The sequence below is a fragment of the Zychaea mexicana genome (assembly GCF_025766255.1).
Source record: "Zychaea mexicana strain RSA 1403 chromosome Unknown BDB00scaffold_20, whole genome shotgun sequence".
Classification (NCBI taxonomy): Eukaryota; Fungi; Mucoromycota; class Mucoromycetes; order Mucorales; family Lichtheimiaceae; genus Zychaea; species Zychaea mexicana.
In genome coordinates this window covers 371866-397020 of record NW_026516683.1, presented here as the reverse complement: position 1 = coordinate 397020, position 25155 = coordinate 371866, and the positions used below count along the sequence as shown (strand labels likewise).

The 25155-nt window shown below is 42.2% G+C and overlaps 7 protein-coding genes and 1 non-coding gene across 8 annotated transcripts; 4 read left to right on the top strand and 4 right to left on the bottom strand.

Annotated features, from left to right (window-relative positions):
• Positions 1 to 74: 74 nt before the first annotated feature.
• Positions 75 to 1064, bottom strand: BDB00DRAFT_751112 (chaperonin 10-like protein; the record flags this gene model as incomplete). Its single annotated transcript, XM_053118618.1, has 2 exons — positions 75 to 696; positions 802 to 1064. Coding segments are annotated over 2 exons (885 nt in total), but the record flags the coding sequence as incomplete, so codon positions are not given.
• A 539-nt stretch (positions 1065 to 1603) lies between these two features.
• Positions 1604 to 5815, bottom strand: BDB00DRAFT_813783 (S-adenosyl-L-methionine-dependent methyltransferase). The gene is made up of 18 exons (XM_053122790.1): positions 5713 to 5815; positions 5551 to 5631; positions 5343 to 5440; positions 5149 to 5253; positions 4970 to 5075; positions 4674 to 4833; positions 4569 to 4576; positions 4369 to 4491; positions 4136 to 4200; positions 3937 to 4011; positions 3696 to 3826; positions 3537 to 3610; positions 3335 to 3459; positions 2843 to 3256; positions 2326 to 2714; positions 2176 to 2227; positions 1944 to 2027; positions 1604 to 1828 (listed from the first exon to the last, which is right to left on the bottom strand). The coding sequence occupies exons 1-18, from the start codon at positions 5752 to 5754 to the stop codon at positions 1687 to 1689; spliced, it is 2274 nt and encodes a 757-aa protein (XP_052981814.1). The 5' UTR covers positions 5755 to 5815; the 3' UTR covers positions 1604 to 1686.
• Positions 5816 to 6819: 1004 nt separating this feature from the next.
• On the top strand, positions 6820 to 7474 carry BDB00DRAFT_813780 (uncharacterized protein). Its single transcript, XM_053122789.1, has 4 exons — positions 6820 to 6844; positions 6922 to 6958; positions 7033 to 7261; positions 7329 to 7474. The coding sequence occupies exons 3-4, from the start codon at positions 7063 to 7065 to the stop codon at positions 7388 to 7390; spliced, it is 261 nt and encodes an 86-aa protein (XP_052981813.1). The 5' UTR covers positions 6820 to 6844; positions 6922 to 6958; positions 7033 to 7062; the 3' UTR covers positions 7391 to 7474.
• Positions 7422 to 9038, top strand: BDB00DRAFT_237652 (uncharacterized protein). The gene has a single exon (XM_053116605.1). It carries the CDS (start codon positions 7666 to 7668, stop codon positions 8914 to 8916), a length of 1251 nt encoding a protein of 416 aa, XP_052981812.1. The 5' UTR covers positions 7422 to 7665; the 3' UTR covers positions 8917 to 9038.
• A 1189-nt stretch (positions 9039 to 10227) lies between these two features.
• On the top strand, positions 10228 to 11029 carry BDB00DRAFT_786343 (uncharacterized protein; the record flags this gene model as incomplete). The annotated part of the gene is made up of 2 exons (XM_053120604.1): positions 10228 to 10907; positions 10981 to 11029. The coding sequence occupies 2 exons, from the start codon at positions 10228 to 10230 to the stop codon at positions 11027 to 11029; spliced, it is 729 nt and encodes a 242-aa protein (XP_052981811.1).
• Positions 11030 to 11070: 41 nt separating this feature from the next.
• On the bottom strand, positions 11071 to 13356 carry BDB00DRAFT_813773 (uncharacterized protein). The gene has a single exon (XM_053122788.1). The coding sequence runs from the start codon at positions 13071 to 13073 to the stop codon at positions 11148 to 11150; it is 1926 nt and encodes a 641-aa protein (XP_052981810.1). The 5' UTR covers positions 13074 to 13356; the 3' UTR covers positions 11071 to 11147.
• Positions 13357 to 14885: 1529 nt separating this feature from the next.
• On the bottom strand, positions 14886 to 17286 carry BDB00DRAFT_813765 (uncharacterized protein). Its single transcript, XM_053122787.1, has 4 exons — positions 17086 to 17286; positions 16905 to 16971; positions 16680 to 16794; positions 14886 to 16583 (listed from the first exon to the last, which is right to left on the bottom strand). Exons 2-4 carry the CDS (start codon positions 16931 to 16933, stop codon positions 14934 to 14936), a joined length of 1794 nt encoding a protein of 597 aa, XP_052981809.1. The 5' UTR covers positions 16934 to 16971; positions 17086 to 17286; the 3' UTR covers positions 14886 to 14933.
• A 4128-nt stretch (positions 17287 to 21414) lies between these two features.
• On the top strand, positions 21415 to 21497 carry BDB00DRAFT_t36. Its single transcript has one exon. It is a non-coding gene; the product is annotated as a tRNA-Leu (tRNA).
• The last annotated feature ends 3658 nt before the right edge of the window (positions 21498 to 25155 follow it).

Below are 25155 nucleotides of genomic sequence, written 5' to 3'. Positions count from 1 at the left end.
TTGTGAGTGATGAGGTGGTTCACATCGAGCTTGCCACTGGCCAAGAGAGAGATGGCGCGAGGATAGGTGTGATGGTAGCGGAACAAGCCACGAATGTCGACTTCGCGCATGGCAAAGTTGTTGACGGGCAAGGACTGATCGTTCTTGCCGACGCCGACCAAGCAGCAGGTGCCTGCATCGCGCGTGGCCATGATGGCTGCACGGAACGACGACTCAATACCAGTGCATTCCAACGAGTACTCAACACCTTCACTGTCCTGGGTCAGTGCACGGATATCACGAGCAATGTCGACATCAGAGAGCTTGGGGTTGACCTGGTAGGTGTAGTCCGCACCCATCCTCTCGGCGTATTCCAAACGAGAGGGCTGGACATCGGTGACAATGACGGGAGAAACGCCAATGGCTTTGGCGACGGCAAGGACCATCAGACCAATGGGGCCACAGCCAGTGACCAGCAAGGAGCGACCAAAGGTTGCGCCAACGCGCTCGACGGCGGCAATCGCAACGCTTAGTGGCTCCAGAAGGGCGCCTTGCTCGTAGGTGATGTTGTCGGGAATCTTGTGCAGCCAGCGCGAAGGGTGGATGATATACTTGGCCAAAAGACCGTCGTAGGGTGGCGTCGATTTGAAGACCACGGTCGGGCATAAATGGTACCGGCCACTCATGCACTGGTTACATTTGGAGCAAGGAATGCCACTAAATATAAGATACCTTCTATTTCAGCATGTCTCCCTTTGCCTATTACTACTCTCCCTCCCTTGTCTCCCCCCTTCATTGACTCCTTTCTAGTAGAGAACTTACGCTTCGATTGCAACTCGGTCACCAACCTTCAAGTCGGTGACATCGGGGGCAACGGCAGTGACAATACCAGCGCTCTCGTGGCCGAGCAGTTGAGGCTGGGTGACGGGGAAGATACCGATCTCACCGTACTTCCACAGATGGATATCAGAGCCACAGATGCCAGTGGCCTTGACTTGGACTTGGACTTGACCGGGGCCGGGAGTGGGGACTGGCAGCTCGACTATCTGAAGGTCATTGATCTTGCTGAGCAAGACACCGTAGTTGTTGTTTGTTGCAATCTGTTGTTGTTGTTGTGCGTCAGTCATTGTCTGTGTTTAAGTGTGTATGTGATGTGTGTTTGTGTGGAAAGAGGCGTATGTTGGATACCAATGTGGAGAGGAGAATGAGTTCAAAGAATTAGAAAAAGCGACGACGGGGAAATACAGGGCTCCTTTTATACAGCCCAGCATGTCCCCCAATGCTGTCTGTCGTGTCAAAGGTCTGCATAACGAAACAGAAAAAAAAAATAGAGAAAAAACGAATGGACCAATAGGATAAATTCTAACCATGTTCTTTCCAAATGGAGTATTTTTCCAAGCTCCTCTCTCTCTCTTTGGCTCCCTCCTACGCTCGGTCCCCCACATTTTAGATCGGCTGTATATGTATGTACACCTTTTTGCACTCCACTCCACCCCCACTCCACCCCACCTACTGTGTAAGTACTCTGCGAATCGACCAATCACACTCATACCAAACCCCCCCCCACCCCACTCGTAACAATGTATTTGGCCCTGCTAGAGTGTTCGCCCTGAGCTTTTTGAGTTGCATCTCTCTCTCTCTCTTTCTCTTGTTAATATGAGTTATTGTTGTTATTGTTATTATTACAGAATGTTTATCTAAAGGCTGCTACTGCTTTTGTTCTGGTTGCTGATCCGATGACTTTACTTGATCAGCATCATCGTTACTACTGCTAGGAGCAGCAACAACAGGTTTTGAAGCAGCAGCATCAGAAGAGCCTGTAACACCAAAGATCCGTTGACAGAGTGATCTAATAATAACAAGGCCCAATTTTTTATATTAGCGAGCTTGTCTAGCAATAGATAGCACTCATTCCGATCCGTTGTCAATCAGACTACAGCACTCTTCTTCTTTTTTTCTTTTACCTCTTGTCATGCTTGTTGATCAACAAGTTCACTCGGTTTTTGCCTTTCCATACTGGCAACGAGAGCGATAAAGTCTTATCCAGCCTATTAGAGCAGGGAAGATAACAGGAATTTTAACAAATGTAGATAAGATCATCTCTGTCTGTGTGTGTGTGTGTGTGTAACTCGTGGCACCCGTAATCATGGCTGATAGATCAAAAAATGATGTTGCTGATATCAAAGAATTACTTACGGCTTATTAAATGCTTTGGCGACATCAAACTCGAAAATGCAAGAGCCAACACCTAATAATGATGTCAATAAGTTGATGTGCTTGATAAACTAAAGGCACAACCGGCGGTAATCATTCTTGATAACAACAGTAGATTATAGTTATACGAACCAAGCTTTTGCATCTTTTCCTGCGTTGATGCTGAAAGTTCTTCCACTCTCGGCATGTCTGGAGCCATTAACAGGGTTTTCAGATCTTCTTCCTGGGCTTCGTCGGAGATCTTGATTTTGCGTCGATCATCCACCATAACGCGTTCAAGCAGAGGCAATCCATCCGAGGTAAGCCGGAAGGGTGCAGCAAGACTCTCGTCTCCCAGCGATCCCTGCCGGACAAACAGCCGGACGCCTGTATTCACCACATGCAACTTATCCCAATCCTTAGATTGTAAGATGGAGCGCACAGATTTAGAGCAAAAGTAGATTGTACGGTTCTTGGCCTCTTCTTCACATCGCAAGATGAACTGGTCGCGAGGGAATGCTGGATCAATGCCAAAGTATTCTCTATAGAAACCATAGCAAGTATATCATAGCAACGTGGTTATTTCGTCATGACCTTCTTATCTTGGAAGAAAATCCATCATCATCATCATCGTTACTTCAGCGCAACAACAACGAATGAAGCTACGTACGTCAATGCATTCACGTCCGGATTGTCCGGCGACATGAGCTGGAAAGGTGCTTCTTTGATTTGGGGTACATCCTGCTTTTGCTTCTTGACTGCAGGCTGTTGCTGGGCTATGTTGTTGGTGCTGCTGCTGACGTCTTCCGCGGGACGCTTTGATCCAGGGGTTTCACTCGCGTTTCCTTCCGCGGCACTCGGTTCCGCGGTTGCCGATACGGCCTGTTGTTGATCTTCTCCTTCTTGTCCTCCACCTACTGCTTCCACGAGTTTTTCTTCATTTGCCTCAGACTGCTGCATCTCATGTGCATCGAGGTCGGATTTGCCCTCATGAACACGGTCAGCTGCGGTCAGCGGCTTGACCTTATCAAAAACAGCCACGAAAAATCCTCCGGTGTTTTGTTGGTGAGGATAGATTCTCAAGCTGTGGAGAGATAGTATGTGTGAGTGATGTTTATGCAGCCCCCACGTGACGCTTGGAGAAAAAGATGCTCATCTTTACCATCGGTCCAAATGCAACGACTCTACATTTTCAGGCGGGAATACCGATGCAGGGAACTTGGAGCGTTGTCTGTCGCCCTTGATATCATCAAGCGATGTGATGTACTCTCCATCCTTTGTCATGACCTTTTGTTGAAGAAATGAGAGTGGGCTGTTTAGTAATTAAGATTCCCCTTTGCGCCTATTCTCCTGTGTTTGTTTACCTTCCAATTTGTCAAGCCGGGCTTCCGTTTCAATTCCGGTAACTCATGAGACATATCCTTGATCTCCAATGCGCCTATTTTTTCCCCACACAAACACACATTAAACACTAGGTCGAAATCTCCTAAAGCAAATAAAATCTTCTTTCTAATCACACTTACCATCGGTCAAACGCAAAACTTCAGCTACTACAGCCTCATTCTCGACTGGATTGAATGAACAGGTGGAATAGACAATTCGGCCGCCAACCTTGGTCAGCTGAGCACCGCGCAAGAAAATCTGCACCTGAGTCCTGATGTCAACCTGTCAGTCAGTACACAGAGTAACACCCCGCCCTCCTATCCCCCGCGCGCGCACAGGTGAACAAACAAACAAAAAAAAAGTCATCCTGTTCCCACTTACCGATGCAAGCCCAATGCCTGATTCTGACTCCAGTCATTCCAGATCGTTTCATTCTTGCGTAACGTGCCATCACCACTAGTAAGGCAGTGCGTGATTTATACAAAGTCATTTATACACGAGAGAGAGTCGTTAATAACAACAAATCGTCATACATCTCAATATCTCGTGGATTTACAACAACAAAATTACTTCTTATTACCTGCATGGAACATCACAAAGAACACGGTCGAATTGCCACGCGGCAAGCTTACCATTTTCATCCTTCTATTACGTTCGCAGAAGCAACCATGAGATATCATCCAAATTTCAACATGATATAGAATAGAGAGAGAAAAAAATTCGCACGGTGGTGTTGATATGTGATGTATAAACAACACAATCACACCGCGCCCAAAAGAATAACAATAGCAACAATGACAAAGAAATGCTTACCACATGCATGGCTGGGATTTGTTGTCCATAATGGTTGGTAGCAATGAAACAGGGCGATTGCAATCTTTTTGATTGGTGAACGAGCATATGACTTCGTTTGTAATCAGCATCATTGGCAACGACCTATTCATAACAATGTCAGAACGTATCCAATGTTTATCTCACACTTCTTCTCCATAGCCATCATAGATGATCCTTACCAAGCCAGCTAATTAGAATAAGTCCACGATAAATAATAATAGCAACAAATATGCTTGAGTAAATCACACATAGCAATCCAGACATAATCATTATCACCGACTTACTAGGAAGTTCGTTCAAGAGGTCGTTCGCGTGGACAGCTTCAATAATCTGAGCCGTTTTAGATCCGGGTGCAGCGCACATGTCCAGAACCCACATGTGCGGCTTGATGTCCATCAGCAACGGTGGCACCATACTCACAGCCTCTTGACGACTAATATTGCCCTTTAAGAAAATCAACATCAGTTGTTATTGTTTTCCAAAACATATACTCATGATCCCTCTCCCTAACTTTCTTCTTTCTAAACAATCTACCACACTCATGTATGATATGAAACTGCTGGTAAAAATCTCAACTTACAGCTTCAGTCTCTGATACAATAAACTTTTGGAAACTAGAGAATTCTTGAGACTTGCGCAGGACACTACGAGGAGCGTTCACCTGCCAGCCGAAATTGTCTGGATACCTAAAGAAAAACATGTCCTTTTTCATCAAAACTCCAATTCTCTTTTCTTTTTCCTTGTATCTCTTTTCATTACCATGGAATCGGCATAGGTGGCTCGTAAATCTGTCCATCCACTTCAATGCTCTGCATGCTTGGTACTAGTACGTTCTGCACAACTTCACGTAATTGAAGCGCATTACTGATATATACATCCATTGTTAATCTACCTTTTTCGTTCATCCATCCCTCTCCAATCTTCGCCTCATTTCAATCAAGCTCATCACACACCTGCGGGTGCCCGTAACACGGAAGGTTGTAGGTAAAGTTGTCTTCAATACGCGATAAAACTCGTCAAACTCGGCATCATCGGGCAAGATATTTTGGTTCTGTGTTTCCATGTGTGTGTGTATGTCAAAAAACGGTCCAGTTACTATTTCTTTTTACGATCTGCTGCCGATCCATGCCCCTCCAGAAAAAAAAAAGATATGGTATATACCTTATAGTATTGCTTAAAACTGTCATTATCTTTGATCGTCTCAGCATAATTCTTCTGGTTGCTCGATCGATCACTGCCGCCCTACACAAACACAGAAGCACATGTTTTAGATCGCCTTTTAATATATGCGTGAATCCACGAGAAATGTAACCTGCTACCAACCTTCGATTTTCCTTTTCGTGATTTAAACGATTTGCGTCCCATTATTGTTGCAACAGCTGAATTAGCTCGAACAGTGCAGTGATCAGTGCAAGACAATGCCGGGCTTGGAAAGAATTTTTTCTTTTAATATGCTGTCAAAATTCGGCAGAATAGTGATAGAGCGGAGATCACCACACCAGTTCGACATTGCTACTACTACTGCTTGGATGTTCTTCCTCCATCACGTTTGACCATGGAAACGTAATAATGTCTACCGGAGAGCAGTGTGGATTCTACACGGTTGCCCTCCTTGTCGTAGTAGTAGCTACGTCACTTACGTTAGGATCGCATTTTTTAACCCATATTCTTGAAATTTAATTATAACAAATGTCGCACATAATAGAACGTACGGTGGTCCATGTGGTATTTACGTATCTCACAAAAAAGTATTAGCAATGCACGCAATTATACTCTGGACACTCACATGGAGATACTTTATAACATCAATAACACTATTGGTGTACCATAGGTTTTATATACCGCAAATGTAAGGAGCAATCTATGTCGTAGGCTAACGCTATAATAATCGACGTATGTACTTGGCTTTTACTATTGTGCAAAAGGAGGCACTTGGTCGTTCAAGCATAGCAAGAAAGACTTTTCAATGATAAGGTAACGGTACGTTTAATAGTTACATCTCGTTATCATATTCACCAGTCCCATTATAGCTTTGATTTCACTGGAACGTTCAATTCCCACGACGCTTCAACAATTGAAACGCCAAACTACACCGTTACTGATACAACATCTGTACCAGATACATACCAGTTGGTAGTATATACTTTCAGTGACAGGATAATCCAAGGCTATTGAAGCTAGCGTTGGTACAGGTTTTTGCTCATTATTGTCCGACGTTGGACATTAGCAACATCCAGCAAGCATTCTAATGTATGCTGTAAGTCTCCCTTTGCCTACAAAATTGTATTATTGTAACAGATTAAAAAATAGTAACATCTTTATTATGACTTATATCTTCAGCTTCGACACGTCAAGACCACTATTATAAAAGGAGAACTTACAAACGAGAAGGAGGTCAAAGCTAATACATCTATATATTTGGAAAAAAAATAAAAGATATATATTTTCCAACAAGCTGCCAAATTTTAGCATGCAACATTGATTAGTATGCCAGAATAAATGATATGTTGGTGTGAATAAAAATAGTCTTGCCTCATCCCAATGCGTTTAGTGTTGTACAAAACCAAGCCTACAGCGAAACGCAAATCACACACACGTTCTTAAAAAAAGCCTCTTTTGTTTTGTTTTCCACAACACGCTTACACTTTCATAACCAACACTCGCGAATTCGCCATGACGATGGAAATGCTTCTTCCAAGTCTACCAAACGAGATTCAAGACGAAATCTTTCAGTACCTTTCATTGTCTGATTGCTGGGTTTTAGCTCGTGTGTGCAAAGCTTGGCGATTCATGGTCTTAAACTGGCAACCGTTATGGAGTTGCTTAGTCACGCTCCTAAAACGCTCTATTGTACCGGACATACTTCCATATACTTCGTATATACAACAGGGATCAGTCAAACATATACGTTTGCTTCATGGAGACGAAAAGCAGCTTACTAAGGTTATCAATTTCATTCATGAGCAAGGTTTCTATGCGATTTCGAAAGGTTAGCTTTTGAGTGAGGAGCCAAGAAAGTAAGGAAAATAGCGGAGTGATTCTAAACTGCTATACTATATCATAGTGGATCTGTACGGGCAGGAACTCACAAACGAGCAATTGTCGACCTTGGTCAACACCTGTGGCACTGCATTGACAGATATTTCTATCAGTCGAACGGCAGTAGGTCCGAATGACAATATCCCTCTGGACACATTATTACATGATTGCCTGAATCTCACCAAGCTTGACTGCAAAGAATGGGTTTTCCGTATCGGGCAGCGACAGTCTCCATGGATGCATGGCATGGCAGCAGATTATGAGCATGTTAATTTATGTGACCTTTCTTTGCAGTTTCAAAATCCATCCAACTATTATGGCTTTGATCCAAGGCCCTTTCTAAAGGCGACACCCGGATTGCGTCGTTTATGTCTGAATATTCGCTATACGCGAAACACATGCGCATTATTGCCCGGGTTCTTACGCGAGCATTGTCCCGAGCTTAAGACGCTTATCTTTTACGAATATGCTCGCCCAAATGAGGAAACCTCATTCCATGATCGACCAGTCAGGAATAACGACGGAGCAACAATGATACCATCATTGACAGCAGTGCCGGAGCGAGGATTAAAACATATCGTCTTTCAGGAACAAAACTATGAAGGAATATCGCCGAGTATACTATTACCGCTCATCGACGAGGACACCAGCAAACTGCTTGTATCATTGGATTTGGATGGCCCAGGGATAGTGAACCCCGAAGTCATGGCTCACTTGTCCGGTTTCGTCTTTCAATCTTTACAGTACTTAAGGCTTAAGGGACCATATAGCCGTGTCACTCGATCAGAGCTATGTTCCTTTTTACAACACTCGGTACCAAATTTGATGCACGTTTCATTACACGATATACGTTACCACCGTTGGGACTACCCTGTTATTGATGACACCGTGCTTGCAACACTCGCTTCATCGACACCACGCTTAGAAAGTATAGGATTGGAGTGCTGCTATAAGGTCACAGGAGCCGGGATGCTCCTGTTCTTAGAACGCATGTCGGGACAGCTGCGATCCATTACTGTCGAGCAATGCGCATCCGTAATGACCAACAAGGTTATGCAATTCGTTGCCGAAAATATGGATACCCTAGACGAATTGACCATTGATGAGAAACATTCATGCCTGACCGCAACCGATATAGAAAAGTTTCTCGACATCCGCCGTAGTGGCAGAACTACCGGCAACGACGACAGCAGCAAAAAGAAAAGGCACACGATAAGGAGGTTGAACATTACCTTTCATTTCGATCACGGTTACGGAACATCTTATCCTGGTACAGCGTATCTCGACCACCTGTTCAAAAAGATGGATGTGGGCGCCAAAGAGTGGAAGTTCATATCACAGGTATCGATGGATGCCTTAAACAGCATACATCATCGCGGCGAGAACGCTTACGTTGGTGAAGTAAATCACATAAGCTATAGAAAAAAACAGCTTCGCTATGCTCCCAAAACTGCATACTATGAAAGCTTCAAAGCAATAAGATATTAAATAATAATAGCGTTAGCTAATCATCATTGCTATTATACACGTTGTACATGCATACACATATATGATATCAATAGATTGTAATAACAATATCGACCCCTTCTTTTAAACTTTTATATATCAACAGTACTCAGCATATCACAGGTGAACTCAGTTTAAGACGGTTAAAGTGATACAAAAGTTGGGAAAGTATAGGCATCACGTTATCTGTGGTAAAATAGAAAGTAGAAAATATTGGGCACAGAACTTTTTTAGCTGTCTACATCGTAGTATTACTTTCCTCCAGGTATACTCTACTCCTTGCCAAACCTTCCGTGATACTTTTCTACTCGACTATAGTCCAAACACCTCTGCTACAAAGATGACAGATGACATAGTGAGGAAATGAAGAGAGGTATAGTTATTCCAGCTCCTTTTTCTTTAAAATGTTCATCACAGCCTTGTGTTATGTCAATCTGTTTCTTTTGTAGAGGTTCAAGTCGGCGCATGATGTTCCCAAGCATGGCGGTGTACCAACTTCTGTCACACGTTGATGCACTTCAGGAACTAAATGTTCAATGTCGTTGCTGAGCTAAGCTGAAATGTAATGTAGAACCGAACATAACACGTAGGCCGGAAGTGTAAAGTATAAAGCCACACCGCGCTTCTGAGAGATGAATAAAAGTATCCAGCGAACAACATGTCCCTTCAAATACAGCATTTTGAGCCTATACTAGCAAACTAGAGTAAGTAACTTATGGCTACATGGTGAGAAATGGGACTCTTTCTGCACAAGCCCAGCAAATATGATAAATTTGAAGTTTCACACGATCGTGCAAAGATTTCAAATTGCTTCTCATTTATCATTTTTGGCTTCTTTTGTTCCGTTTCTCTAATTTTTGTTCAATGCTACCTAACTACTCAAAAGCAACCCAAACAAAATACATTGGTGATATCGGCAATAAGGCCCTGTTCGTGGCCAGTATAGACTCCGTAAGTAACACGCAAAAACATCTGTATAAAAAGATAAAAACTAACAAATTAGCCAAACAGGATTTTCGTTTGACGCATAATAATCCTCAGGTACCAAGAAAGAACGTATATATCTAAACAATCAAGCAGCACTTATTAAACTATATTTAAATGTGCATCATAAAAAAATCCAGGGTGGTATGTTGTTGTAATTTATGATCATCACCAGTGAATGAGAGTGAAAGAAGGGCAAAAGGCAGGGTGTCGAAGCTACTCTTGAATAATGCAGAGCAGAAAAAGAGATTAATCAATTCTTTAAACGGCATACGTCTTTATCATCCAGGTTATTTGACTGCTATCTTGATGGATGCTGCTCTTCAAAGAGCTCCAGGCCATCGCGTGGTAGTTTTCAATGCGTTCTTTTTTAAGTTAAGTCTCGTGGGCCCCTGCATCGTCGAACTCGAGGAGCTCAAAACGAGTGAACGCGGGTACCGAGTATCGCAGGTTACTCTCAAACAGCTACCCACACCTGCACCACTTGATGAACCATCTCCCAGTGCGTACGATCCAAGCGCCTACATTACCAAACTACACATCATCATTACAACTACCAACAAACAAGATGGATTCAAATTCGCCCCGCTTGATTATAAACAGACTCCACCTGTCTTTGACGGAATGAAACTTAGCAAATTCGGTTTGGCTGGTGGACCAGACGTTTTACGAATATATGAAAACCAGGAACATGGCGACAAGGGTGAATTATGGCATGCTTTTGAATGGCCTAACGATCGAGAACCTATTGATGCCAAGAGTATCGCTTGTTTTGCGGATATTGCCACGTCGCCTCGTCCGTTTATCACCAAGGAAATGATGCATGCCATCAGGGCTTCGCTCCAGTTTGAAATCGCGTTCCATCGCCCGCCTACAAATCCAACCAAGCGTGTCTTGGTCAAGTTTCTTATGAAGAACATTATCGATGGTATCATGAATGCAGATGCGTGGTTGTATGATCAGGATGGATATCTGTTGGCTACCGCAAGGTATGTGTTTTACTAGTAATATAGGTGAAAAGAAAATAAGGGAACCGCTAATTAAATTTCTCTATTATTCTAGACATCATATTGCATTTTCAGAAAAGAAACCCAAGAAACCCAGCTTATAGAAGAATATTTTATTTACAGATAAACAAAAGAATATACAAGAAGCTTAAAAGAAGGGTATATTATGTTAATGTGACAAAGTAATTGTGGCGGGGAAATGGGTATATGCGTGGTATCGGATTAAAGATTGACTCGGGCGCCATTGAAGTAGAAGTTATTGATAGATTTGCATTGAAACGCCAGGTATCCGTGGCTCAATGCTGTTTTGATCCGAGTACACAGGCCATCCGATGCTGTTTGCTCCTTTGAGCTAATCCTTAGCGCACAAGCAACCTCCAAATCTGACATATGTTTCTCGAGCAATGCGACGTTTTGCTCATTTAAATGCATTAATCGTTGCATGCTGGACAACGATTGGATTTGGCTCCATGCACTAGCTTGTTGCATTATGCTTTGAGTTGTTGTTGAGCATGTTGTTGCGGATGACTCGGCGCTGAAGAGCCAACGATATCCATCCGTGGGTGCATTGACAGTTTTAATAGCAAGTAAGCTGTGTGGCTCGAGCGTATAAACGTCACCAGATCCGATGATCTCGACTAAGTCTAGCATCTGCTCAGGCATGTGAACAATGACATCGTTTCGTCGATGATTTTGACTCATCCATTTGCAGTGGTGGACGTAAAGCTTGTTCAATCGAGGGCACTGTACAGCCAAAGCTTGTAAAATGGAAGCAGGCAAAGCAGCATACTCTAGACGAAGGCTTCGCAATGGATGATGACGGCGAGACTTTGTGATATGTTGCTGTAGATGAGCTGTTGTTAATGGTGATCCAATTGTAAGTCGCCGCAAAGTAAGCTGTTCAAGTCGGGGGCAAATTGCAAGCAAATCTGATAACGGCAATTGCCAATGCGGGTCTCGACTAGTAAAGAATCCAGATGTGCGGCCGATCGTCAACTCACGCAGGTTCTTGCACCGACTCAGTCCTGCCATGACGCTTCGTGGATAGACCATATTCATATCCAGTTGTTGGACCCTTTCTTGAAAACTGGAAAACAGATCCTCCAACCACTGCTGCTTCTGCTCGCTGGTGTAGGACGATGGTGCCTCCACACCGGCAAGATCCACATGTTTACATTGCTGCAGACCTTGAAGCATTATTCGATACAAGCTTGAATGCAACCCAATGTTCATTAATCGGATGTGTTCCAATTCCGGATGATAGCGTGAAAAAACGCCACATGCTTGAAGATTGAGGGGATCCATTGCTTGAAATTCCATATTATCTTGCTCATCACCACCATATCCCGATAACCTTGATGAGGTAGATACGACGTTGGCAGTTCTCTTGCGACCTTCCAAGTTTAACTGTCGGACACGCGGATACTTGTATGTCAGATACATGAGCCACAAGGCACTGCTTCGTTCATCGTCAGGCCATTGATACGCCAGCCGTAAATCCCGAATTGATGATGATGGGCTACTTGACTGCACCCAATGGTTATCCGTTGCCAGTATGATTCCCTCCAAATCCAACCTTGTTAATGTCTTTGGTGCTTCGTTATACAAGTCTTCCAGATCATCTGTACTCAATTCCTTGAACACACCAGACAACGCTAACAATTGCAGTTGCGGCATTCGACGGAGTAACCCAAAAATGTCAGTTGGAGTCTCCTGAGCGCTTGCTGTATATGTGAGCGTCAGGCTAGTGATTGCAGCACCATACGCCATTGTTTGGTTGATCACCGCCTTAGGGGGGTTATCATAACGCCAAGCCAGGGACTGCACTCCAGGGCAAGCGTCTTGTATCCCTTTGGGAAATTCGACGTTGGATAGCTCGATGGACTTTGTACATAGGGAAACTGGGAAATACAGCGTGCACGACGGTGGTTGATGCTGCTCTTGTTTTTCACGATCTCGACATAGGATTTTCAGAAAGCCGCCGAGGGTTTTTGGATCATTGATGTGCACAGAACGGTATAGGCTTGGACGAAATATCCGATACCATTGGCGAGAAACTTGGCTACACTGGTAATTGTCGGCTAGACTGAGATGATCTGCTACAAGCAGTAAAATCTCCACAGGAAGGGAATGCAACGATGTGCTCATCAATTACTAATACGTATACAAGAAGAGCAATTAGGATACAACACAGTGACAGTTAGAGGATTCACCGTGTATTTACACTTACAAGCCGGTAAATATAATAAGTTTGAGAAGAAAAGAGAAATAAAAAGCACAAAACGCGAGAAAGAAGAAAAGGGGGCAGGATGTGAAAGAAAGAACGATTTCTCAAACGCTCTCTCGTTACGCCCCCTTCAGTTATTCTCTCTCTTTTCAGCAAAGCTTCTGAAGATCTCATATTGTGTAACAATCAGCGCATGAAATCATGGCGCACTTAACGTAAAATTCCGGGATGTCAAAAATAAACGACGAACTTTGCCATTTCCTTATAATGCTGGACTTCTTCTAGCGACTCATTGTTTGCATAATTTTTTAAAAGAGCCATCACATGAGCCATCATACACAGCATCTTGCGCCATCAGACTGTAAAACCTTAATTACTTGATATCATCATCCACATCATGATATACAACGGAAAATTCCGATATCTTTTTATTTGTTATCTTAAAACTTACAATTAAGCTAAAAGCGATTCTAGAACGAGTAAACATGCAAAGACTTACCGTTTCAAAAGTAAACGACCCCGCCCTTAAGCATCATATATAGAGTAAAAAGATATGATGGAAGAGAAGGCCGATTACCATGCGGACGAAGTAGAGGGTGAAAAGTGAAAACCAGGTTTTTATTCTGGAAGCATATTGTAAAGCACAACATTCATGTGCATAATGCGGGTGAGAGCGGATCGAGGTTACTATGTATCTATTTTGTATAGCCGAAAAATATTTACTCGTTCGTTGCGTCTCACCCACCCCCTTACTTCCCCGCACATAAAATCAAGCATGAGATTTTACTCATGAGGTTATGAATAATGACTAAACAGGTAATCTTTATTGCTCCCAATCATTTCACTAGAGATCGATGTTACACACATCTTAACAAAGTCAAAAACGGCTAAATCATGTAACCATGCGAACAACAACCGACAGATTTCACGCAGAACTACATGAAAGATGTAAAGCAACATAGATTGCTTATACCAAGTCGTTGCCACAAATTTTTAATAGCAAGAGGAAGTCTTATCTTACTCTTCTCGCTTAAATCTAATGATAGTGTATAAATGTGATGATAACAAAGTAAAAAACACTGAAAAATAGCACTCTATGTTTTTACGTTGAAACCAAATCTTGTGCAAGTCCGAACTTTGCCACTGTCTTTTACGAATTTTTTTCTTTGCATGATTATCTTTTATTGGGAAGCTCATTGCCATTTATGCTTTACAAATCTGTTGCCCATGTGCAATAGCGTATAGCAATATAGTATTTGAAAGTATCAACAGTCCAACCAATGGTCGCTATTGAGTCCAACAAGTGAAGTGCTTCTTGTATTTATGATATTATTTAATAGCAGGTGCAGTAATACAATCCACAAGTCTTTTTCAACCCAAGCGTGCATCAGAAGGAGTCAACACAAGCCCGGTACATGGAACGCAGTTGCGCAGATTTTCAATGAGACTTCTTCAATTATGCTTCTCATATACACCGTACATACATTCTGGAGAAAGCTTATAGCAAATTGCTCTTTCATTACCTCTTGGTTGATACTGTAAAAAAAGAAATCGAGAATAAAATGCAATATTGGTTGGAATCATATAAATGGTCTTTTTTACTGTCATTTATGCACGCTAACGTACATCAAGCCCTTTAAAGAGAACCTTAGATATGAGTTAACTGATACACAAGGAGCAATAAATACAAACCCTTAATATACTTGGATGGCAGTAGAGCAAAGTTTTTAATTAGAATAAGAAAAGGTGAACAGCAGTATACAGTGTATGTACGATATAAATTAGCAGTATTGATCTCCGAAAGCACAAAATCCTTGAAGCACTTGAATGATTCCAGTAATTGCAAAAACGACACCTGCGAGCGTCAAGATAGCCATGATTATATTGAGAATAAATTGTACCGGATTGTACTTGAGTTGCTCGCCCGTATCCCGTCGCACTGTTTTGACAAAACTGTAATATTCCTTGTGAAGGTCGTCGAACAAGTCATATGTGTCTTTGCCAATGACAATCCCTGCTCCTCCTGCTCCACTGCTATTGCCAACGCTAATGCCGCTATTATTAGAGTCGAACACTTTTATGCTTCGCTCAACATCCCTTCCAAACTTGATCACGTTGGTGGTCCACCATGTAAAGTCCACCATGCTCTTCATATCTTCAGGGATCATTCCTACGTCAATGGCAACATCAAATGATCGCTTGTTGGGAATAAGCTTGGACAGTTTAAGGATGCTATCCCGATAATAGTTCCACATAACATGATTTTCCGCCTGGTTCATGTCTTCGATACGATAGCGGAAATCCGTAAGTGACAGCACCTGCAGAGATACTTCTTTACCGATGACCTTGATGCCGTATTTGATACGAGGAAACGCACTAATTGAATAGCGGGATCGGTCGAATTCTTCTAAAGTGGGTATCCGAGGAAGCTTTTTGACCTCAGGGCCGTCCCTCCATTCCCTGTTGAGATAATCTGGATTCAACCAATGGTAGGGCAAGTGGCCGTGAAACGTGCCCACAAGTGTGTTGGCGGTATGGACAAACCAAATCAGATTACGTTCCCATATACTCCACTGTTGACGATGTTGATCTGAAAGCTCGTTGGCGCTGATATTGCTCTCTTCTAGGATCCGCCGTCGCATTGATATTGAGAAGTGTGTTTCAACCATTGAGGTAGGTGGTGAAGATGTTTGTGTTACACTCGTGGTCGATCGTCTTGGAGGTGCTGGTGGCTCCAATCCACGTATAAACTTCATGACATCCTGCAGCTCCGTAAACACTGACGGTTTACTCTCTATGCGCCGTAATCGTTGAAACAAGGGTTCCAAACCGAGGGCCTTTAATTTGTTGACTGTCGCTCTGCGATGCCGCGCAGGGTCGCTTGCAATACGAATTAACTCGTCATAGTCAGAGATAGCGTGGTCGCTATTAAAGTGACGGTGAGGGTTGCCGGTAGAGTCAGATGGGCTTGTGCCAGTGGAATCGTCTCCCGTAATGGGTGATGCTACCACTGAATCTGGGCTGGCGCGGAATAGGAATGCTTGGTCGATTTTTCTGCGTGGTACTTTTTGTCGCTTTCCATCCATATAATAATGTACGCTGTTGAGCTGTTCTGCATCCGTATCGGGAGGCTCCATAGCATAGTCTGGCTGGTGTCTGATCTCGTCAATCATTTGCTCTTTAACGTCCTTCATGTATTCGATGGCTGATAACGCTACCCGTCGATAGCTCGGATCGCGGATGGCACCAGGTCGAAAAAGCTGTACAATCCGTATCTCGTCTTCACTTAGCTTTGCCAGCTCAGCTTTCTTCGAAATATATTCGTTTGTACCAGTGTTTGCGTCTTGATAGCCAAACCCACTTGCACCTGTTCCCATTGCTGATGATTGGTGAGATTGCACTGTATCAGTACTCGTGCTTGCTACAGGTACCTTAAAATATCAAACCAAGGAACGCCGTGTTGTTAAACACTATCGGTTGCATCTCTAGTGGTCTCATAAGATAATGTACAGATTTTGCTTGCTTACCGGTGATCGCGTATTGGTGCTCATGTTGCTTGGTTTTCGTTTGTAATGAAAATGAGAGGGAGAGAAAAGAACCTTCTTTTCAGATTTCTCCAAAAGGATGAATACTTTTATAGCTCTGTTTCGATGGTTGCACGAATTAGTCTTAACGTTCCAATGTTACGAGCCAAACAAAATTAGAGATCACAATGTACTACTACGCCAAAGCCCTTTAGGAAAAATCTTAACTTCCTTGCACACATTGCTACTGCTATCATGGGCTACGCACAATTCTCTGTAGAAATTAGGCTGTTATCTATATTATTAAAATCTTTGAAAGTTAGCTGAAAAATCCCAAAAAGGAACCTCCGCTCTTTCCATATAATTCCACCCGCGCACGGAGAGTGAGAGAGAGAAAGCAAGTACTTACGCAAAGCATTCCCCAAATTCATGAGGGACCTCGGCCGCACTTTTGACCCGTGGGCACGGGGAAATTGAAGATAAAGCAGGACTTACGCCCGCAGGCTGCCTGAGTAAAAAAAAACAGCCGTTCGCGTGAAACGATGCAACATCCGAAGATGGGTCGAGACAGAGGCTACTTGGAACTGTGAGAGAAAAGCAAAGGGGGAGGGGAGAGGAGGGGGATAAACTATATAAAGAACGCAATAGACGCTTTTAACGACTTCCTGGGTCAGAGCAAGGGGAGAAGGGGGGGGATAAAATATATATGTAGCAAAGAAGAAGATGAGGCTTTTAACGACTTCCTCAGGTCCAAGTCAAAGCAAAAAGCACACGCCACCGTCCAGATGGATGGATAGATCTTGACCACAGCCGATGGACTACTTGACAGGTCGGCTTCTAAGAGCGGGATGACAGTGGAGCATCAATCTTGACTAGCATGGAGGTGTCTGTGCACTATCGCCATTCCGAGAAACAAAAGAGATGAACAGTTAATGGGAAACTGTTAAACCACACACATACAAGATTCTATCGTGCTATGCTTACCCATACTTCTACGATGAGACACAGGAGAGCCAAGCACACGGCCAGAGCAGAGCAGAGAATCACAGCCAAGACAGAAACACTTCTTCTAGCTGGATAAAAAAAAAGATCATTAGAGGGCTGCACCCACTGTGCTATCTTTATTTTTGACACGGCATTACCATCCTCCTCCATCCCAAGCTGACTTACATTTGTTTTGTCGTTTCACAGCAAAGTTATAGACAGAGAGAGATGGGGTTTAAGCCAATCCAAGTTCAAACAGATCACCGCAGAGCCATCCTCTATTAGAAAAAAGAAAACATCTATGAGCAGCTGCATACACTTTTTGACATGTCACGGCAGACATCTTCCTGGTTCTTCAAACACGCAAAGACAAACACAAGCACAGCGATACTTACTATTATGACATCCTTGGCTTGGAGGAAGAGAGCCTTGAGTTAGAGAGAGGAAAAGCAAGAAGGGGATGACCAATTTTGAAAAAAGAATAAGAGAAGAAAGGGGAGGAGAGAAAGAAAACTTTTTTGAGAGACTGCCATATTGCATACGTCATGGTCAGGAGCCCTTTCCCGTCACGCTGCTGTACACACTGCACACCTTTGACGCGTCATCCCCAACACCCATGTCATCCTACTCACCTATCATACCAATGTTCAAGTCCCCTTTTGCTTATACTTACTATCTGTTATTTGTCCGCAGGACACAATTAACCCAACCAGCATAAAGCGAAACCTGAAGTAGAATGAAAAGAAGAAAGATTATGAGCAGGCTGTTCTTAATATGCAACTATTCCTGACACGTCATGGCATCAGCACCTCCAACAGACACTCGACTTCTCTCCAACTCATCCTCACATTTCATTCCCTACCGTACTTACAGTTGTTGCTTATGTTTAAGGGTAGGATGCAAACACCAAACCGAACCAACCATTTCAAAAAGTCAGAATCCTATAGTACTAGCAGAGAAGAAAGGAGGATAACATTAGCGACTGTATGCTGTACACACACTTCTTTAGACACGTCGAAATTCAGATCTTCTTTCGTATATCACATCCACATGCAAAACCTCAAAGTACACTTCACACTTTCCATATTGTACTGTACTTACTTTTGCATTTGTGCTTTGAGTGGAGAAGGACCAGGTTAAGACGAAAGAAAGTCTGTGTCAAAAAAGAAAGAAAGTGAGATAAACGGATCTTAAAGAAATCACTGTATACTCACAACCGGTTGCATACACTCTTCTCACTCACCACCATAAACATACACTCTCCGATCCTCTAATCTGTTCCAATGACACTCACCTTGAATAGCTTTGGTTTAGAAAAGTTGACGAAGAGGAAGAAGAGCGGCATGATTGCTGCGGCTGCGCAGTTATATAGTAGTAATGAACACACATGCTACGCGGCATTCGAGCCAGTTCATTCTATCCAATCAGATTACTCTCTGACGTTTATGACGCGCCGAGGTGTGTAGCTCCTCCAGATCAGAGAATTTATTCTACATGAATGTATGACTGTGTGAGTAGATGGGTATCGCATCGAGGAAAGACTCAAGGGAATAACCGTCATTAGCATGATGTGAAGCTCACTTCAAATCCTTCATCATCTGAGAAGTGCCATCGCTTTAAACATGCTGAATACAAGTATCAATGTATTCACTACACTATGTATACAGTACGGAGTATCCAAGATCTCATGAGACATGATGATCCTATGCTTACCAATGTTGTATTTGGTAGAAATATTATGGCCTTTGGTAATGACTTTTGTCAGGTATCCAACATTGTATCCTCTCTTCTACTTTGCATTCTTTTACTATTAAGCGGTAGTACTTACAGGGTGTTAATCCTTAATAATAGTTTAAAAAAGGTTTCATTAATTGAATATATATAATTGTTTAAACATATTTAGGAAAAAATAAAAAATTAGATTATAATTTTTTTTATTTTTGAAACGTTTAAAATATTTTTTTTATTTTTTTTTAATTCATATAATATGTTTAGTTTTGTATAAACATGTTTAAACTGTTTAAAATATAATATTCTTTTATGTTTAATTCAATTCTTATAGTGGCGGAATGGTAATGAGCAAGTCCCTTCTCTAGCCAAGGAATACTTGGACGCAGGCTAGCTTGACAGTGAAAGACATAACTAAAATTAATTAGCAATTTATTGCTAAATTAATTGTTATGGATTGATACTCACAGTGAAGTATTTAATAAAAGGTCCTTCCTGTGATATCAAATGCATCGCGCTCACAAATCGTACAGCAGTGCCTAAATCGCTCATCAATTTAGGCCAGTGTCACCGTCCATCGCCTTGAAACCAATATACGCTCCAACAAGCTGCCAACACCAATGATGCAAACGAACTTCGCAAGTTTGTGCAATATTTACTTCACATTGGTGATGGTGCTGAGCTGTTGATGCCAAACACCGATGACAGAGTCCAGCTACCAGATCAAATGCTCATGCCATATTACAACACGTACGAGCTTATAGAAGCCATTTACGGCGACCTGAACGCATCACACGTGGATCGCGATTACCTCATCAGTCGCTCTATCTTGACTCTAAAGAATATCGATGTTACAACAATCAACGATCTGATACTCGACCATTTCCTAGGCACCATCCACAAATTCCCAAGCGCAGATACTGTGGATGATCCAGAGGATCAAGTCACATACCCACCAGAGCTGCTCAATTCCATGAATCCATCCGACCTCCCATCACACTTGCTAAAACTCAAAGTCGGTTGCCGAATTACGCTTTTGAGAAACTTTCACACCCAAAGTGGTCTCTGCAATGGGACATGGCTGATTGTACGCTCTTTTCAAAGATATGTACTTGAAGCTGAAATAGCCACTGGACCTCATGCCGGCAACATTGTTGTCCTGATCCCCCACATAACACTCACACCATCGCAAACACGCTCTCCTATTCAATTCAAACGCACGCAAAATTCCCTGTTCGCCTGGCATTCGCATTTGCAATGACCATCAATAAGGCACAGGGTCAAACTTTCAACACTGTTGGCCTATAATTACCTGAGCCTCCTTTCACGCATGGTCTACTCTATGTAGCCATGTCGCGCGTCCGCACCCCTTCATCCATCAGAATCATGTTAGATCCTGAGAACTCAAGTATCATAGGTCAGTAAGGCCAAAACACCCGAAATGTTATTTTCCATGAAGTCCTTCTCTAACTCTTTTTATTTTCTATTCTCTTTATCTTCTATTCTCTTTAGTATCATCTATTCTCTTCTTTATCAATATCTTTTTCAACACTTCTGGCTAAGTTCTATTCCATAGTTTTAATGAACTCGGGGTTCAAAGGCTGTTTGTAAGGGGTAGCTCCCTCTTGTTTTCGGCGCTTTAGTCATTTCGTTTGACAATTTTTTACAATTGTTGAGCGCAGAGATGATGTCCGATTTTTTTTGAATGCGGGGATTGTTGATGGCCACACAGGTATGTGAGATTGGTGCAAGCAATCACTTAGGGCATGATGGAATGGGGGCTGCTAATGCTGAATGGATTTCACTAGATGGGGATGAGTGCAATTGCGAAATGTCGCTGGACACTTGGCTGTTGGTGGGCGTGTTGTTGGTACTGTTCGGTGGTGTGGGTGTTGAGGGTGCTATTTTTACTGATTTTTTGGGGGTTTTTTGTAGTTTTCTTAAGAGTTTTGAGCGAAAATATAATATAATATAAAAAGTATGTAGGTCACTTTAAAAAAAAGGTAATAGAGAGACGAAGAATCGTGGAGAGATGGCCGAGTTGGTCTAAGGCGTCAGGTTAAGGCCCTGATCTCTTCGGAGGCGTGGGTTCGAATCCCACTCTCTTCATCTTTGCTTAATTACAGTCAGTATGGCTCGTTCTCACTGTAAAGTGGTTTTTTTAATGTTCTTGTCATAACCATAGTTTTCATGTAACACATACTTCCTTTTTGTGTCGAAGTCTTTTTGGCAGATCAATACCGCAGCCAATAGAATGAGAGATAACAGAAGGATAAGAAAAGAATAAAAGATGACTTGGAAGATAATGTTTTTGCTTGATGATGAAGGGGATATTTATATGTTTTCTATTGTTACTAGATATGCTATGATGGCTATGTGTTGTGATGAGAGACTAATACGTGTTCAAGCAATGGACAACTACGTGTGTTAACGAGAAGCGACTACGTATTCAAATGATAGACAGGTGTCACAAAAGGAAAAAGGAAAGACCAGCCAAATCTGGCCCTTCTTTGATATACTTCTTGCTTGCTGCGGTCCACAGCTACTTTTCCTTTTGTCGCGCAGTCAACTATTACATCATTGCTTGCTGCGCAGCTATTCTTTGTCATCGTTATTTGTATACTTTTATATCATATTATCATTCATCATTACCGCAGCAGTTTAGACAAAACATATAAATATCCCCTCTCATCGCATACAATAAACTGCTCTTTCAAATTATCTTTTATTCTACTCTTACTCTTTTGTGATCTCTCTTTCTATTCTCTAAGGTACTTACATCCCTGTAGGAAAGGAAAAACCTCAATACACCTTAAAAACCTGAAAAAACCTTAATATCATACTCTAATATTTTGTACTCAAGAGTAAAGGATCAGTAAGCTATAAGCGATATATGTAAAAGGAAATAAAGAAGCAGCAATAGTACAATGATGAGAACGGACAATAGAGGGTGGCAGTAAGAGACGAGATTTGACAAAAGACTGAAAAGGAATTGAGAAAAGAAATATAAAGGAAGAAGGAAGAAGTGAAAAGAAAAGGAAAAAGGGAAAAGAATTAGGGGCGTGCAAGGAAGTCAACTTCAACCACACTACTTTAACCATTAAGCTTTCTTTAATACATGTGAACCCAAGCGATTCCTTTCTGACGGCACAAAATCCTTTACCTTTAGAAACAATTGCACACAAAGTAGATGTTGCTAGTACTGCCAGGAATTTGTGCGCCATCATCTTGGAGAGCTGTGTATATACATATGGAGTTTTGTACTTCCAGTGCTCAAGTTCAGGTTGATTGACACTTCCTTCGTCACCAAATCGAAATCAGTATTGACCCGTCAACCCGAGTTATGACCCGTCGGGTTGAACGGGTCGGGTCAGGTCAGTGTTTTCTTGACCCGTGGGTCAACGGGTCAGACCCTTGACCCGACCCGACCCGTCCAATTGCGACCCCTAGCCAGGGCATAAGAGAAGAGATAGAAAAGAGTATGCAGGTAATTGATTGATTATCTTTGTTGCAATTGTTGTTCCAAAGGTAATTATACCCTTTAATCAACTTATAAGAGCCAGGATTATACACAATATCTATATTACTACTATGATTACATATCTGTTGAAGATCAATGAATAATGATGGAAGGAGTTGAAGGGATTGGTGCTGTATGGTTTTGGTTTCTAAAGAAGTGTCATTGCGATGGTGTGCTAACTTCTTGTAAGCACAAAGGAATTAAAAGGTACACGGACAATGCATGCAACTGGTTCGTGGAACTCATTCGTTCATGTTTCGGACAGAGAAACATGCTGTGACATGTGTCGTCCTTTTTGTAAGATTGTAACGTAAAGATAGAGGAGCAGATAGATATGTTATATTCAATAAAAGGGGTCCATATTTATACTGTTTTCAAGATCAACAATATACATAAATATTGCTATGGATGTATTGTTGTTATCAGTAAGGTGTAATGAAGAAGGTTGTTGCTGCATCATAGGAAGTACACTAAATGGGTTGGTGCGCATTACGTCAATGATGCTTAGCAACTGCAGTAAAAGAAGTATATACGGTTGTAAAAAACAGGATATTGTGCGACGGCGTCTGATGTACGCTACAGCAGCACGTCGTTACAAAGGCCATATATTAAAGCGTCAGTCCTTCTAAATATTTATCATTTGAAAAACGATCGGCCGAGTAGAAACAAACTTGCTCAGACAGCTGAATCAATGGAGGAGGTGCTGTATACATCATTAAGGTGGTAAAACAAAGTTAGAAAGACAATCAGAGTTACTTTTGAAAAGCGTGCTACTAAAGTAGTCACACCAGTACTACTGACCATAATTTCTGTTGCACTTAGAAATTGTATCTTGGCTGTTGTCATAATAAGTTGTCGTTTTTGAAATGGTTCGTGTTGATTGTTAATAGCTCTTTTTCCGGTCTAATATCTTAAGAGCGCGTGCATTCCATAGAGAGTTTGGAAAGTACGAAGGGGACCATAAAAGCCCTATGATAATAATTTCAAACGTGAATATTTAATGTATTGACAACTGTTAGCTCGCAGTAATCATAATTATACTTGTTACATGAAAATTCGATTCCAAGAACCTGAGTATATTGACAACACTGGTCAATAATTTGCCTCCAGGGGCTGGATATTGACCACATATTATATGCCGTATACTGCTTGTGAGCGTGTTCGAACATACATTCATAAAGAAGTCAGCTTATTTGTTGATAGCGTTATTTCACCCGTAAGTGGTGGTGCTGACTTGTTACGGTGTCGGTAGCGTAAGTGAAGACATACCATCATTGTAACTCGTTGTAGTATAATCCCATACACTTTGACATAGTTAACATCGTCATTGGCTTTGCTAGAAAATGGAAGAAGTTTTGTGATTGTTAGAACTGTTAATAACAATAAGCGACTGTGAAATTGTGGATATTCATGGAAATACTTACTCCGTTTGTGTGTATGAATGTATTACTTATACAATGCAACACGCTTGCCAATAACCAGCATGAGCACACTCAATAGTACACACCTCAGCCCTTCTGGTCTATCTCGTCTACTGTCAGACATCCTTTCAACCCAATTCGGAGTGTGGCTGTTATCAGGGCCTTCACGAAGCACGACCATGAGCACTTGTACAAGCTCAGAGCCAATGTGCTCGTATGATATATGGTACACACATACGCTCGGAAATCGAGATTATATTAGAGTTACGCGGTACTTGGCAAAGTCAGGAAGTATGACACAACGAGCAATACAATCAAATACGATACGTTCTTCCTCAGCACACTACTCCCAATATTGAGCAATCAAACCAACAGTATTCGGCCAAAACTGACTAAGACGGACCCATCTGTCAAAGCATCCTTCATCGCTAGGAGCAGATGTCATCAACAGTTGTTCAAAGCAAGCTATTTGGCGATACCTATATTACTCTCCCCAGTAATTCCCACTAGCATCAAACAAAGTTTCATTATATTGTCTGCCTGTCGCTCAAAGTCACCATAGACTCCAATTTTTAGCTTCCCATCACCAATAAGGCACGCAGCCGCTATGTCGTTGGGGGCTCGGTAGACAGCTTGGTGGCAAACCAGAATTTTGTTAAAAAATGCCCTCACCCCCACCCTCACCAAACGATATCTCATTGACTGTCTTAACATGCACGTCCGCCTTCGTGTCAACCGTACGCAGCACAGTGATCCTTTGTCACTCATGCTCAACCAGCTTCTTAATATCATCCTTTTCTCTCTCTGCGAATACTCTTCTCTTATA